Source organism: Halichoerus grypus, chromosome 13 (assembly GCF_964656455.1).
Source record: "Halichoerus grypus chromosome 13, mHalGry1.hap1.1, whole genome shotgun sequence".
In the NCBI taxonomy this organism is placed as follows: Eukaryota; Metazoa; Chordata; class Mammalia; order Carnivora; family Phocidae; genus Halichoerus; species Halichoerus grypus.
The window spans coordinates 80,566,654-80,583,404 of NC_135724.1; the positions used below are offsets into that span (position 1 = coordinate 80,566,654).

A 16,751-nucleotide genomic window follows, 5' to 3' on the forward strand; every position below is an offset into this window, starting at 1 on the left:
AAGGAGATTCTAATGCCTACCTCTGAGGGTTGTGGTGAAGACTAAGATAATGCACGTAAAATGCTTACAGAAAGGTTTCCCCGAGGCATTCCGTGGATGCTATGAATGTCTATGTAAAACCAAAGTGCCTACAGGCTTGTTTTGAAGACTGAAGAAAGGAGGTGAGCAATGCGACCATGTGCGCAAGCAGCAGGTCGTGCCCAGGGGCTCTCGGGCCCCCCCCACACCGTCTCCCTGCCGCACCTCCCCCCCTCCCCCGCTTCTGGGCACCCCACGTAGACAGAGGAGGCTGGGCCACGTTTGAGAACACCATACCATGGAACCTTTTATTAGAACAGAGAGACATGTTTCGTACAGGCTGAAAAATCGGAAACCCCAGGAAGGTTATGCTTAGCTGTGGACACCAGAAATAAACAAGCCACGGCCGCTGTGTCACTGGGTAGAGGACAGGGTCCCGGGATGCTGGAGGACACAGGAGCTTCTCCCCGCTCTGATGTGGATGCTCCAGACAGAGGCTGGCTGCTCGGGCTGAGCTGGGCTGGTGGTGGGTCCCCCGGCATGGGGTTTTCCAGATGGGAATTCTAGCCCCCCGATGTGGAGAAATGGCCTTGGGGTGCACCGAGCCTGCCAGGCTGATAGGGTGGATGCTGCTAGGTCCTTGGCCAATGACTGCTTGAGGGAGCAGCCGAGAATTGGGAGAGAAAAGACCCTGCACAAAGTCCTCACAGCAGGGGCCTGGCGAGAAAGAGCTACCGAGAGAGTGGGGCATGGAGCCAGGAGGGTCTGAGCTCAAGGGAGTTACGGCAAACCAGATCCCCCCCTTCCCGGGCCTCAGTTTTCTCATCTGACAAATGGCAGCATGACCTAGGTCACTGGCTTGTTCGAACAACTGTACAAAATGTGGTCTGACATGATGAACAGTGGTGAACTCCAGAGAACAGCGAAGCCTTCTCGGTCTCTCCTTTGATAACGGCTGGGCTTGGAGAGAAGGTCAAGCTCATATAGAAGGCTTCTTTGACCCAGGCTACAAGAGTCACCACTCAGGTGGCAGCATCTGGAGGCCTCCCATTTTTGACTGCAGGACTCAACTATTACCACCTTACCCTGCAAATGAGGTCCATGCCCTGGTTTTTTATTTCCTTCCTTAGGAGACATCCTTCGACCTACAGTTGGCAGAAGACACCAGGGGCCGTATACCTTACAGTTTGGAGCTCACAGCATCAGAGGTGCAACCCCCGCCCTCTCCCCTGCCAAGAACACTTAGGCCAAGCCCCATTTTACAGATGATAACACTGAGGCCCGAGACCCACTCCATTTCATCCAGACACACACACACACAGGCCAGAGAATCACAAAGAAATGTTGTTCCAGTCTCTTTGGCTCAACTTGTTAGAAGATGAGGCATATCTTTTCTTGGCCAGAGAAAAGGAATTACAATTTTCTCTCTCTCTCTCTCTCTTTTTTTTCTTTCAAGGGGTTGTGACTTTTTAATAGAAGTTGGTTCGTGCACAGGCATTTTATTCTGCAATTAATTTCCATCAAAATGAGGTTTTCCTGGAGATAACCAGTGTTTTAGTTCCATCTGAGCTTAATTTGTATGACTGAAGACTCCGTTTCTGCCAATTCCAATTTGCTGGGTGATTCTAGCACTCATTACCTGGGTGATCACGCCCCTTGCTGCGGACAGCCGCACCCAGAGCTGGGAGATCACCGACTTCCAATAGCAATTCAGGGGAAGAGGTGGTTCCTCTCCTCTCCCGATACCACTCAATAAATAGGCAATAAATTATTAAATAAGCCATGTTCTGATGAGGGGCCCCCCATCATGGTATTTACAATGCAAAACAACCCCCCCCGCAAAAAAAACCCTCAATAAAGAAAAAAAAAGTCCAAAACAGCAGCCACAGACAGAGGGGAGATGCCAAGTCATCCGTATCACTGGGTCATTGGTGCAGAAGTGAGGAGGAAGAGGTTGCGATAAAGCATTGCTTGATGACACTGGATCTAGCATGAGCTCCTCAGCTGGATGCAGCTGCCTAACGGAGGAGGGAGCGGTTTGAGGAATCCTGTTTGTTTTTTAATCAAACTTTTCTATTTAGCTGGAGAGTGAAGCAAGGCAAGACACATGCTTGTGAGACTATTTTGAATATTCGTGGAAAAGAATACAGCAGAAGAAATGATGGGAGTGGGACTTAAAAAAAAAAGTGCTTGGGAACCTTTGGGAGCACCGAACGCTGGCCCTCTTCAAGCAAAGCCTTTGGGAAAGAGGATGGTTCTGAGCTCATGGATGATGGGGGCTCTCTGAGACCAAGACCCTCGTGTCTTTCAAACATCTTAAATGTTGTTTGGCTTCTGAAAGATTGCCTTTCCTTCAAGAAGGGAAGAAACAGAGATAGGATGGCAGTCGAACCTCGAGGAACTAGAATGTTCCTGGATGGGGGCTTTGAGGGAGTTAGCTTTTCTTAATTTAACTGAAGGGAATTCACATATTGCTTTAAGTTTTACTCTAATGATTGAGAACCTCCTAAAAAGATTTGAGGCTGTTTTCCTTTTTCTTCTCAATCCTGGTGAACTCACCCTGCCTTTGGACAATTTCCCAGGCCTCCAGTCAACATTCTGGATTATATCTCAGAAACTCCGCCACTTCTCAAAGGGGTAATTTTTGGCCTGGAGAAATGGAGCGATCTGTCCAGGTTCATTCATCCAGGAAGGCTGCATGTTTGCTGGGCCGCGTGCCACACCCCCCAATGCTGGCTTTTAAAATAAGTGCATACCACACGCAGGTTTCAGGCAATTTGTCTCATTCCCTGGAAACAGAAGGTAATGTGGGCGAAGTAGGCAGAGGAACGCTGATGCCAGGAACTGGGGGCTCTGGTTAAGCAAGGTTACCGGCACCCCAACAAGCGTTTTATTTTTGGATGCATAAGAAAGGAAATGTAAGGGAAATTAGACAGGCATATCCGGCAAGAGGGAGGGACAGAGATTCCCTCCCTCACCCCCCACCCCAGGAGGCATTTAAGCAGCCTTCTTGCAAACTTTCCCCTGGCTGGGGGTTAGAGCTGGGTAAAATCACATTGCCAGGGAAACAACCAGGGATGTTGCAGAAATCTCTCCAAACTCAAAGCTGGACCCAGAGGAGCTGGCGATTTCAAGGCAGTGAATGGTGACTTTGGAAAGGGTGGGGCCCTCTCTGGGAAGCAGCAAGAAGACCCTGCAGTTAGTCAGAGGCAGGACTGGTAAAGGCCTCTAGATCCTGGCTCGATGGGCCCCGAAATGACCTTCTTGGGGGAACCTCTGGCTGCTCCTTTCATCTTGTCTTTTTTTTTTCCCCCCTTTCCCTAATTTCTGAAATAGCTTTGTGCTCTCCTCTGATGGAAAGCAAAAGATCACAGTAAAAGGCTTTTTGCTTTGAGTCTGTGTATCTCTCTTAGGATGGTGGACACTGCTCCGGAAAGCAGTGTGTGTCTACTGCAGAAGGAAGAGAGCAGCCTGGAAAAACCTCAGGGGATGGGGAGAAATGGGCTACAGGGGAGGCAGAAGCATGTATAATTTACACGGAACCAACCAGGCATGCTCAGAAAAGCTAGTGAGGGATCCTGCCCACTACCGTATGCCCTGGAGTAAGGGTGAGAGACCACAGGTGCATCTTCTCTCCCCTCAGTCAGCTTAATTCTTGCCATACTCTCTCCTTGTCACCTCGAAGTTCAATCCCACTGCTAAACCAGACATTGCTTCAACCACCATGGCCGCCCAAACCCAAGGCGGCTACTTCAATAAGTACTGCACAAAGCCTCCTCGGTGGGCCAGAGAGTATAGCTGTCTCCCAGCAGGTGCCTCCCTAAAGCGCTCACACCGAGATTTCGGACTCTGCAAATTTTGCCTTAGTTAGGTTATGCTAACTTTAGACTCCAACCCCCACGTGAGCTGTGACTCCACTGTACCATTTCGGGGCCTTAGCTCACAAGCCTCGTGACTGTTCTTCATCTTTCTGATGCCTCAGTGCAGCTGGTGGGCAGGGAGCTGGGGCGCAAGCCTAAACCTCACTGACGTAACCACGAACCTTGGGTCTGAAGTGCTCCCCCCACCCTCTCAGGCCAACTCCAGGATGTCTGGACTTAGAGCTCTGTGGGTCTCCCCTGCAGGGACAAAGCCAACATCCCTACTCAACACCCGACCTCTCAGATTCCACCCACAAAGACATGAGGGAAAAAAGATGCGCAAAAATAATTTAGAAGCCCCCCCACCCCGAAACACACACACACACATACACACATACACACACACACACATACACACACCTCTCCATGTAAATAAATAGTTGAATACTGCTAATGGCAACTAGAGAGAGAGAGAGAGAGAGAGAGAGAGAAATCATCACATAAATAAATAAATAAACATAAATAAATAAAATAAATAATAGGTTTGCTAGGAGCCCCAGGCAAAATGGTCCCCTAGAGTTGTCTGAAGGCAGTCTGATGGGAGGCTCTCGGGCCTCGCTCACTGCTGTCCCGCTAATGAGGTTCCGTGGCTCCATGATGGGAGACTGGAGCCCAGTTTGCGTTCCTGGGCAGGGAAGAGGGTTATTTACAGTTGCTGTACATGCCCTCCCAGGGCACCTGCCCCTGTCCCAGGCACCTGCCATCCGGCCTTCTGCGGTGACAGTATTGGCATCCGTCAGTCTGGGCGGGTGGGGCCCAGGCCTGGGCCAGAGGGCATCGTGGGAAGGCCAGGTCGTCCAGTGCTGTCTGGGGCGCCTCGCTTTCGGCTCTCCTGATGGAGGAAGGACTTGTGGGTGGTTGCAGGGCAGTTTCTGGCCCCACAGGCTGATGTAATGGGAAAGATTGGGGGGTGGGGGGGAACAGGTCACTGCTTTCAAGAAAAAGGAATTTTTTGTTCCAATGTTTTCCGCGAGGGGGGAAGGATAGTGTTTGGTCCCTGCTTCCCCATAGCTGGCCCCAGTATCCAGAGCCAGGAACTGTCCCCCCTCACTGTCTCCCTCCATGCTCTGTCCTGCTGCCCTTGCTACCGCAAACTTGAAACTCACCCACAAGGCTCCGGAAAGCCAGTCAGCTGGTGAGGGGGATGCCCAAGGGTTTATTTTAAGGATCCTCTCCCTCACACCCCTGTTCTCAGTGCCTGCTGTGGATGAAGCAACTGGTGGTATTTGTGTGTTGGAGATCAGCTTACCCGTGCTGCCCAGCCCTGGGCAGAGGGAAGACAGGGGGAGGGCAGAGATGAAGGTGGGGCTTGAGCTGATAGAGAAGCCTCAGAAGCCAGGAGAATCCCAGGCTATGGAGTATCCAAGCCCCTGTCCCCTCACACTCTCTGGATTTGGGTCTTTCCCCCCAAAACCTGAGCTGCTGTGCCCCATCCTGGCAAAATTCCTGAGAGGCAAAGGGGTTGGCTGGGGCTGATGGCGGGTGAGCCGATGCTCGGCTGCTTTGGGTGGGCTCCAGGGTGTGGCCGTCTGGGCGGTGGGGGAGGGGGCAGGCAGGCACCAACGGGAGGGTAAGGCCAGACTGGCCGGCGCTGGGGACTGGCAGTTGGCCATGGCACTGGGGGACGTTCAGCAGATGGTCTCGTGGAATTAAGCTGGTGCCAGCTAGTGGGAGCTGAGGCAAATCTGGGCTGTGGGGCTGTGGACCAAGCTGTCCTGTCCACTGTGTCCTTTCTCAGGGAGGTTCAGGGGCCCTGTGAACAGCCAAGAGGCTGTCTAAGCCATGTGGGGCCTCTCCATTGCTAGAACCTACTGGACTGCTTTTCCTGACCACGCCAAGATAATGGCGGGGGGTGGGGGGGGTGGGGCAGTAGAATGACCCCTGCCCTTTTGCATCTATACTCACAACCAGAGAACCCATTTTCTCTCTCCTGACACTTCCTCCCCACTGAAACCTCCACGATCCCTACTCAGATCCCTTCTCTCCCCCTTCCGATTGCCTTCTAGCCTTTGCTCTGGCCTGTTTCGGGGGTGGGTGGGCGGTGAAAGGCCTGACCCCCTCTCCCGGGCCTAACTGCCCTTGGTTTCCTCTCGTCTCCTCCCACCCCACGAGGGTTCACACACCCGCTCAGGAGGCCGAATGAGGGGAGAAGGAGGGCAGGTGTGATGCTAGCCTTCCATATGCATCCTAGGAGCAGTGGGTGAGCAGAACTCTGTTTTCCTGGCCAGGCCCAAGCGTTGGAGTCACGGACCCGTTGCTTCTTACAGAACCTTGAGGTTTTTTGTGCCAACAGAGGGTGGTTCTCTCCATACGCCCAGGCCCGAGTCGAGCCCCGGGGTGGTGCTGGTGGAGGCTCCTGGCGGTTTGACATAGAGGCTGAAGGCCCCGTACCCTCTTTTCCTCCTCCCCAGGAGAGCAGGAAGGACAGGGTCCAGGAGCCCGCAAGGTCCGTCCCCAAGGAGAAGGCAGGGTGGGCAGGGGAGGGGGGGAGGCTGGCAGAGTGAAAGGGGCCCCCCTGCAGGCAGCGGGCTCAAGGGAGGGCTCTTGCTTAGCGCCTCGTGCTGGAGTAGCTGTCTGCCGAGCTGTAGCTCCGGCTCCGGCTCCGGGAGCCCAGGCTGGGGCTGCGCGAGCTGGAGCCGCTGCTTGTGCGGGTCCGGCTGCGGCTGCGGCTGCGGCTGCGGCTGCGACTGCGGCTGCGGGAATAGCTGCGGCTGCGGGAAGAGCTGCGGCTGGCCGAGCGGCTGCTGCTGCTGTACCAGGAGGAGGCGCTGCTGAGGCTGCCGGATGAGGAGGGGCTGGGCCGGTAGTAGGGGATGGGGCGTTTCCGGGCACTGCGGAGACCAGACCGAGCGCGCTTGAGGACCAGACTCCGCCCACCCCGGCCCCGGGGGCGCCCGCCGGCTCCCGTCGCCTGCCGGCGGGGGGTGGGGCAGAGCACTAACTTCCACCTCCCAGGCCCCTGGGGACACCCTCCGCCTACGCTCCTCGTGCTGTCCCGAGAACATCCAGGGGATGGTCTCAGCCTAGTGCTGGGGTCTTGAGAAGTCACCGATCTCACTTTTTAATAAAGCAAGCCTGGGGCTCGGAACCTCCAACTGGCAATAGGATCTACAACACCTAGACTTTAATTGCAGTTTTGTTGTGCTTTTACTTTTACTAGAACCTTCTATTTACGGTAAGAGAGGCTGGTTGTCCATTTACTATAGCATACTGTGGTGTATTCCTTTTGAATTAAATGTATGGACCTCTAAGAAAGAGCGTATCTATTAAAAGAAAATTAAGTAAGCTACATTACACTTACTAAACAGACAAGTCAAAAGTGCTCAGATGCTCTGGGTGACTGAAGTTTGGGAAACACTGAATGGGTTCATCAAGATGGACTATTTGAGGTTGACTAAGGAAACAAGAGGGCCTTTTAGAAATGCCACTTTGTTTATCTCAGCCGTCCTCCAAGTCAACCTCAAGGACACCTCTGGTCAACGCGGTGGGTGTAGGACTTCCTGTGTACCAGGGTGTTCTGTGGGATATCTGAGAAGGTGATGCTTTATCCCCATCTTATTGTTTGGGGCACAAGTGCTTTTTCCTCCTCCAGGTCATCTCTAGGGAGGAGGCACTAGGCAGCCAGGAGGACACCCCAGCCCCAGTCCCGTGAGTCTCTGGATGGAGTGGCTGACCCTTGGAGGGCCAGGAGGAAGAGCCCAATTGATTGTCAGCAGCCAATTTTAGGGCAAGACTCAGCCATTCCTACTGCTTTCAAGGCCTAAGAAATATGTGTCCGCTCAGACCTCAGGCTTCTTTTCTAGGGCTTTTCTCATCTAAGACCTTAGCTGTTACTGGAAACATCCACCTAGTCTGACCATTCAATCCGAAACAACAGCACACTGAGGGTTCTAGTGTTCTGCATTTCAGTTTACAAAGTGGGTTCCCATCTCTTTGCCCCCTTGCATTTCATCCTCATGATATTCCTGGGAGTTATTTCCTTCCATACTTCATGGGTGAGGACTGAAGATCTGGGAGGTGAAGAGACTTTCCCGGCTTACCTGAAAAGTGGCACAGCCGGGATTCCACTCCAGAGCCCCTCACCCATCTCTCCCCCTCACCCACCAGGGCTCCCTCTAAGTCCCTTTGGCACCTAAATGATCCTTCTTGCCCTCTCCACACTTGGTGCAGGGTGTGATCAGAGACTATTAAAGCCTGGTTTGTGCGTCTGGGCGTGATCTGTCTCCACTGGCCGGCTCCACCCCCCAGGCAAAGGCCCTGCCCCACTGCTTTGGCCCCCGTTTCCTCGACGCAACCTCCCAGCCCCCTCCGCAGACCCCGGCCACACCCCTTGGCACCCCCCCCCCCCCGGATTCCTCAGGCTGATCCCACCCCTGTTCCAGGCACCCATCCTAGCCCCGCCCCAGAGGCCCTGCCCCCTCCCAGCAGAGCCCGCAAAGTGTGTCTGAGCTCCCACAATCCTGAAATCCAGCTCCAAGGGGGCACGGGGAGAACCCGGGGCCCTAGCGGGTGGGAGGGGTGGGAGTGAGGGTGAAGGTGGGCACCCCCGGCCCTCCTGGCCTTACCTGGTTATCCTCCGCGCCTCCAGGTGGCTCGGGGAGTCTCTCCGGCGCTTCCGCATGGGCGAGTAGGACCGCCGTCTCCGACGCGCTCGCTCGCGCTCCCGCTGCTGGGAGTCCTTCTCATTGTACTTGGGGTCCCGCTCCCTGAAGGGATGCGGGGGTTACTGGGGAGCTGGGAGATCCGCATGAGCCAGGGGCACTCACTTCCTCTCACCTGCGCCCTGCACCCCGCTGGGGCAGGGGATGGTTTCTCCCGGGGCCTCAGGGAATGCGGGAGAGAAAAGGACAGGGCTGTGGTTCAGTACTGTGGGGGGAGGCCGGGCGCGTGCCCGGGTGCTCAGCCTTCGAGGGTGGGCATTACAGGGGTGCGGGTGCTGCGGGGGTGAGAATGTGGACGTCAAGAGGGCCCTGGTGCATGCGTAAGAACTGGGGGCTCTGAATATGGGGATGAAGGGTAGTATTAGGTGTGTGAAGAGGTTGAGGGCCGGGATGTGAATTCTGGGGTGTGGCTGGCTGTATATTACGGGGGTACGTTAGGACTCAAGGATATGTTTGGGGGCCCAAACATATCCACTCCAGCGGAGACGAAGAAAACTACAAGGATGCTGGGTCGTCTCCCCATCCCTACTCCTGCAATGCTGGACGAGGGGGGAGCAGGGGCGGGGCTTGGGTGAAGCTCCCCAGAGAGGTGGGTGGGGGAGGAGGCCGGGGAGGCGGGGCCTGCGCTTGGGGGCGGGGCCTGTACCTGTTGGGGCTGTAACGGGAGTAGCTGGGGCTGCGGCGCGATCGGGAGCTTCTGCTGGGTGGGCTCCTCTTGCCGGACTTGGAGGAATAGCTGGAAGAGCGCGAGTAGGACCTGCGGGAGAGTAAACAGTCCCCGAGGGGCCTGCTGGGCTTCGACGGGGTCGTCCCGGATGTGTAGGGCTTTATTCAGCTGGTCCCCTGAGGGAGACCTTCTTCTTTCTGGACGCCAGGCCGAGGAATCTGGCCCTTTCCTGAGAATGAAATTCCCTCTCTTCTGGGCGATTAATAATAATATTGACAACTTCTTCTTGAATTCTTACCATTTAAGGCCACTTATTAGCTGTATGACCTTGAACAGGTGATTTCACTTCTCTGGGCCTCTGTTTTCTCATCTATAAAATGGGGATAAATAATCGTACTTACCCTATAGAGTTGTAAATTAAATGAGTAAATTAGGGTCAATCACATACCTCGCATAGGCAGCACACAGGAAATGTTAGCTATGATTGTTGTGTATTTTATTACGTGTCAGACATTGAACTAATGCTTTGTGTGCATTCTCTCATTGAATCCTCAACACATCCTAGCATTAGGTACTATCATCAATCCCATTCCACAGATGGGAAAACCGAGGCACAGAGAGGTGAATGTTTTCACTTTGCAGATAAGGGAACTGAGGCTCGGAGAGGTTATTTGAGGCCCAGGGCCACCAGCTAGGAATGGGTATAGTGGGCATTCAAAACTCAAGTCTGTCTGACTTCTTCCCCGCCGAGGGCCAAAGGCCATCTCCGGTTACCATAACTAGCTCCCTAAGGAGGAAAGCGCTGCAGAACAGAGGTCAAAGCGGCACTCACCTTTTTCCAGAGGAGGTGGATCGGCTTCGGGTGTACCTGGGGGAGGCCCTGGGGTTTGGGGATCGGGAGGAGTGGCTGGAAGAACGGGTGCTGGCATAGGAGGGGCTGCGGGAGCACCCTCTCATGGGGGAGCTCCGGGCTGTGGATGGGACCAAACTGGACTTCTTCACTTCTGCACATTCCAGACATGGCGACCGAAATCCTCTGCAGATGTGGGGAGAACGCCTGTTAGCAATGGCCTGCCCGCTGGTCTGCAGGCATCTGGAGCTGATACTCCTCTCCCTACCTGCGCCTAGGCTGTGGTACTCTCAGAAACCCCTTTCCACCTATTCCCATCTTACTGCCTCGCGGAAACTTTCCAGGCCACAGATGTCAGAGGAATAGGGACAGAGGAGGACACATTCCACAGGGGGCACTTGGGAGCATTTTAGGTCAGTGGGCATGGGCATAATGGTAAATAACACCAATCACATAGAGATTTATTCCCTTTTGAGTCTTTTCCAGTCCTTCTGATTACATTAATGAGAAACTCCGGGTTGGGTACTAGTGGGTTCAACACTGTAGTCTCCCAGATCTGGTGCCTTGGGCAGGCAACTAGAATTAAATACACCGTCTTTACGTATTTTCATATATAAATCATGTATTTTGCAGGTGCTTTCTATTCAGGATGAGTGCTATAAAATTTCTAGGTAAGATAGTGGTGTAAGTTTCCTTATATAAAAAAGTGAGTTTATTAAAGTAAGAGTACCAGTAGTACAGGGATATGGTGAAAATCAACAAAGGGCCATATAGGTGGTTTAAATTTGGGAAACTTTGATGTAGCCCATTTTGCAGATGGGGGAATTGAGACCCAAAGAAGAGTGAAGGCTTGTTCAAAATCACCCAATGACAGGGTCCTGTCTTCTGTGTTCCCACCCTGCCTGGAGCCATGTGAAGCTCCTGTTGGGTTCTCAGTAAGGGTGTGTTCATTTGGTTTGGGCCAGGAGTCAAGTTCCAATCCTGTTAATATATGGTTTCCATGCTCATCATGATCCGGCCCCTGCACACCCCTCCAATCTCAGCTCTTGGCACTTTCCTCTCTGGACTCCACCATAATGGACTACTTGTTCCTCCTGTAATATCCCTGTTCCTTCCCTGTCTCCAGGCCTTAGAACATTCCCACTGCCTGGAACCCTCTTCCCTCCCCTCCTCACCTGACAATAACTACTCATGGTTCAGGCTTTAGTTTGACCTCACCTTTTCTGGGAGGCCTTTTTTGACATCTCCCTGAGTCTAGTTGGGTGACCCTCAATGTGTTACCACGGCCCCCAGCCTCTATGCACCCCCTGTCCCTAGAAGGACTCACTTGGTCTTACAATTGTCTCTTCCTCCCCGAGCATTGAACTCCTTGGGGAGAGGACTCATGTCTCTGGAAACTGTATCCCGGCACCTCGGACAGAGCCTGATACATCTGTCGTAGGTCATGAATAAATAGTTGTGAAATAAACATTTGAGCCTCTTAGTATCCTGGGTGCCTCCACCAGCATCATCTTGTATGGTCCTCCCAACAACCCTAGGAAACTGGCACTATTCTCCCCGATTTACAGGGAAGACTCAGAACAGTTAGTTACTTCCTCAAGGCCACCCAGAGTCTCAAACCCTGATCTGTCCAGCTTCAAAGCCTATGCCCCTGTCACCCCACCAGTCCCCTATCTTCACTGTTGAAGGTTCCCTAAATTTAGAGCTGATGATGTCTCTTCCTCTCAGCTCTCTGCTCATTGCTGACATGACATAAATAGCCATGAATTTAGAGATCATTTATATTTCAAAATGAAAGGCTGGGTCTAAATGATTTAATTTGGCTGTCCATAGAGATCAAATGAAGCAGGAAACTGCTAGATGCCACTCAGGCTTTAGCTTCAATGCTATGACAGATCTGTGCGTGAATCCTGGTGCTGGCCCTTATGATCCTAAGTTTCTTAACTACTCTGAGTCTCAGTTTCCCCACCAGCTAAAAAAGATCTCTGATAATACTTATCCCATAAAGGTTCTATGAGGAGTGAAGGAAGATGATCCACGGCAAGCACTTGGCATGGCACCTAGCATATAATCAGGGATCAACACATATTAGCAGTCATTATTATTATCAGTTGTTATTACTATTACTATTCTGGTTCTTCTTATTATTATTATTATTTTTTTGCCCTGCAGTATGTAAGTAGACACCTGTCCTCCCTATCTCATCTGGGAATTTCACTGCCTGTTCTCAGAGATACTGACATTTGTTCTGACCCAGCCCTGGCTCCCTGGCAGGCTTGGGTGTGAACTGAGGCCAGGGATGTCCCAGGGCAGGCAAACCAGAGGCTCCGTGGAGATGCCAAGCTGTTTGTCCAGAACTGAAGTGGGCTATGTGTTGGGGACAAAGGGCGCCCTGTCCTTGAAGAAACCATTAACTGCTTCACTGCTAAGGCTTTGCTTATCATTCTGACATCTTGGCCACTTTGAGCAAAAGCAGACTCCCACCCCCAGAAGAAAGAAGACCCCACTGTTAGCATGAGAATGTACCAGCAAATCTCTTCCACCCCTCCTGCATCTGCCTCATTATATGCTCCTGAGGAAAAGGACCGTGCCATTTTCCTTTCTCCAGCACCAAGCTGAATGGCTGGCTTCTAGGAGGTGCCTGATAACCAGGAGACGGATAAGTAGCTGAATGAATGATAGAGAGTCAATGATCAGCGATTTCTACTAGCTGTAATTGTGACATTATCCTCAGTGATTAGCATTTTGCTGTGATTTCTTGAATGAGAGGGTAAGGGGGTAATGACGTAGAGTTTACACCTGGCTCATAAGCTGCTGCATGCAAGGTTCTCTGCAGGAAAACTGTATCTAGCAAGGTGTGAAGATACCCACACTCACACACAGGCACCCATGTACACACTGCAGGTGTATGGGAACCCTCTGTACTCTCCACACCCACAACCTCCCCCCCTCTCCACATCTCACATAAGAGCGTGAACCTCCACTGACACATCATCACCCCGGAGTCCACGGTTTCCATTAGCGTTCACTCTTGGGAACCCAATGGGTTTTGATAAATGTAAACTATGGATCTGTGCTCCACCTGTTCATCCCTCTCTAACCCCTGGCCCCTCTACATCTCTCTACCCACTGATCTGCTTACTGTCTCCTTAGTTTTGCCTTTTCCAGAATGTCATAGAGTTGGAATTGTACCATAGGTAGCCTTCAGACTGGTTTCTTTCACTCATTTAAATTTCCTCCACGTCTTTTCATGGCTTGATAGCTCATTTCTTTTTAGTGCTGAATAATATTCCCTTGTCTGCATGTACTACAGTTTATTCACCTACTGAAGAATGTCTTAGGTGTTTCCAAGTTTGGGCAATTATGAATAAAGCTGCTACAAACATCCAGGAGCAGGTTTTTGTGTTGACACAAGGTTTCGGTACATTTAAATGTTTTAACATGACCGCAACTTTAAATGAATTTAATGTTAGACTTTCTCCTGGTAAAACTGATATTTGTTTTTTCCTGCCCATCTCCATCCTTCCTGATATCAGTACCCTGACGTTTCCTTCAGACAACTGGACCTCCCCCAACTTTTGTGTATGTGGGAAGACTACTCACTAACCCTGAGGGTAGCATGTGACATATTCTTGCCAAGAGCACAGCGTCTCCTGGGCCAGAGTGACTGGTCCAAGGGTGGGCAAATGACCCAAGATGGGCCAAGCAGAAACAATGAGAATCTGCCCTGGTATTTTGCTGAAATTTTTGGGAAAGGGCATTCTCCTTCCATTGGCTGGCTAAACAGATAGAATGGTTAGCATATGTGAATGCTGTTGGCATATGTGCCATGCTTTGGGAGGGTTTGCTTGAGAATGAAGCCAATAGAGAGGGAAGCAGAGATGAGAGATGTAATGGGGAAGGCAGATTCTCAATGATGTATTTTTGAGTCCCTGGATCCAGCTGTACCTGAAGCTGGTATCTTTGGATTCCCCCCCCCACCCCGGCCCCTGCCCAAATGATGTCAGTTTGAGTTTTCTCTCTCTTGCAAATCAAAGCCTCCTGGGTTATGGGTGGGAAGTGCATGGGTACGGGGCTAAGGTGAGAGACTGAGATGGTAGAGCTAAGGCAGAAACCCCTCCCCCCACCCCTCCTCCAGCCCAGGTGCACTGACCTTGACTCTCTGCCCCTGCTGGTGGGGGAGAGATTCTCCAGAGTGGCTCCCTTGTTCTGGGGTGAGGAGGTGGTGAAGGAGTTCCCTGAATCGGAGGTATTACCACAGTTGAGCTCCCGGCTCTTGGTGAGGCCCTCACTGGGGCTCCCCTTCTCTTGACCCCGTGACCTGGCTGAGCTGATTTGCGTGGAGGGTGGTGACGAGGTGTCATTCCCTGAGTCATACTCCTGGGAGCGTCCTCGGGAGGTGGTGAGCGGGCTGGCTGTTTTGGTAAAGAGGTCAGCTGCAGACCCCGACCCAGTGATCTGAAAGCAAAAACACCCGTTGGACACTGCTGATCGCTGGGCCTGTGCACTGTGTCTAAATAACCAAGAAATGTTTACCGTCATGATGCACTGTAACGAAAGGAAAGAGAGAGAGAGAGAGAGAGAGAGAGAAGAGGAAAGAGAGACGCCAAAAAAAACAAAAGCACAAATTCCTGAAAGAATTCCACAGAAAGGAGATATTTTTTTACCCCCTGTTAGAATAACTGGAAGATTTAAGTATCATGCAGAGAAAAAGCATGCGATCCAGATTAAACCAAAGAAAAAGGAAATTATACAAAATTTAATTTCTAATGAATTAACTCAAACAAAAGAGACAACTCAATCGAAAGGGGGGTGTGTCACACCCTTAACCTAAAACAATAATAAAAATGAAGGAAGGGGAAGGGGAGAAGAAATGGGACAATGGGCATGAAAAACATATATCTTTTAACTTAAAAAAAAAAAAGAGAGATAAAGCCAAAATTTTAAACTTCAACCAAATCCTCAACGAATTTGACTTTTTTTTTTTTTTTTAAAGAAAAAGTTCCCTGAATAGAACCCTAAACAAATATCGCATGGGGAAAAGAAATGAAATAAAGAGAGTTTTTTTTTTTTTTAAATATAAAGTCAAGGTCACAAAATGACATTTTAGTAGTTTTCAACTAAAGGGGAAAAGAAAGGGGGGCAAAAAAAATGGAAGTCAAATAGTCTGACTGAAAACAAACGAAAAAAAAGCTCTCTACGGATATTTGTGTGTGTCCTTTTCCCCCTGGAGAAGGTAGCTAAGGCTCTCGAGTGGCTTCTAATAAATTCTCTCATGTCTTTGCGGATTATATCCACTTACCAAGCAAGAGCTCCTCCTTTAGTAGGTAGGTAAGGTGTAAGAGAAAGGGAAGAGCGGGCAACGTGAGTCCATCATTAGAGTCGAAAATGACAAGAAAAAACACACACCTTTCTGCACACCCTCGCACTTGGCCCTGAGCTTTGAGTTTTGGTTTTTCAGTGTTCCTACTAGGTGAGGCATCAGTTCTGTTTGGTTTTCTCAGCAAGGGGACCTCAAGCCATCAACACTAACCTCGTCAGTCCCTTGGTGCCCAAGTTGGATCAAGAAACTCTTGCTGAAAATGCAGTGGGGGCTAGAGCTTGCCTCTGTGGAGGTGTCAAGATCTCGAGGATGTGCTTGGGACAAAGGGCGTTGGGAGGGGCTTGGACATTTGGCCTTGGGGTGAGTGGGAATGGGGAGGTCTTCCCAGAGTCCTGTGTGGGTCTGATCTGGGACAGATGAAGGAGGAACGGAGGTTGAGCCAGCTCTTGGGAAGGCAGTGGTGTATTCAGAAGCACAGTGCATGGTTTTCTTTAAACGTTCAGACCAGTGTCACAGCTGTGATGACACCGTGGTCCCTGCCAACAGTACCATGCTTATTTAGCTGTGGGCAAGAGGGACTCCTGCCCTGGGCCTCCTCAGGCGATAACCATCCTCAGGCAGCAAGAAATCTGTGGGGCCGGGAGGACACTACCTGGAAACCACTTTCCCTGAGAGCACCTTACGGGTCTCTGAGATCCCAGAATTCTCTGTTTAAATGGCCTCTGAGCCCCCTTCCAGGGTCTCTGCAGGCTCATCCGTGGATCTCTTCTACTGGGGACACACCATGCTTCAGATGTGCACGCTCTCAGGTCCAAGGGTGGCCATCTGGACAGAGCTTTGATGTCCAGGCTGAGGTGTCCACGTGCACGTGTGGGAGGCCCATGGTGTTGGTTGGTGCAAGCGGTAGGAGGAGAAAGGGAGGGGCCAGGGCCTTGAGGCAGGGTCCCCAACCCCCGCCCCCCTGCCACACTGCCGTGTTGTGGCCGGCCACTCCGAGGGGTGTGAGATTCTAAAATCAAACCTGACTTTCCAGATCCGTTTTCAAGGTACGTTTGCCAAGACAGGAGGACATATCATGTTCATGTTTGCTGGCTTGGTTCATAAACATTGAGATGTAGAGTGTGTGGGACTCCTTCTCTACTCTTGCCCTGGGCCCCACGCATATTAGCAAGGCCTCACCATCAAGAGTCTGCTTCCCTCCCACCCCTCATTCCTTGTACCTTGGGCCTAAAGGAGTGGGACTTTGGGGCTTTCTTAGAGAACCATGTCTGCCTTCTCAGCAATTGGTCATGAGGGTGACACACAGAGATAC

The 16,751-nt window shown here is 51.6% G+C and overlaps 1 protein-coding gene across 1 annotated transcript in view; it reads right to left on the bottom strand.

The window, feature by feature from the left end:
* Positions 1-299: 299 nt before the first annotated feature.
* SRRM4 (serine/arginine repetitive matrix 4) overlaps positions 300-16,751 on the bottom strand; it is a 150,749-nt gene continuing 134,297 nt past the window's right edge. The window contains exons 9-13 of the mRNA XM_036121054.2: positions 14,270-14,574; positions 10,099-10,302; positions 9,246-9,356; positions 8,504-8,644; positions 300-6,769 (exon numbers count right to left, since the gene is read on the bottom strand). Of these exons, the coding sequence (XP_035976947.2) occupies positions 6,487-6,769; positions 8,504-8,644; positions 9,246-9,356; positions 10,099-10,302; positions 14,270-14,574 (1,044 nt within the window). The 3' untranslated portion in view covers positions 300-6,486. The remainder of the gene's footprint in view (positions 6,770-8,503; positions 8,645-9,245; positions 9,357-10,098; positions 10,303-14,269; positions 14,575-16,751) is intronic.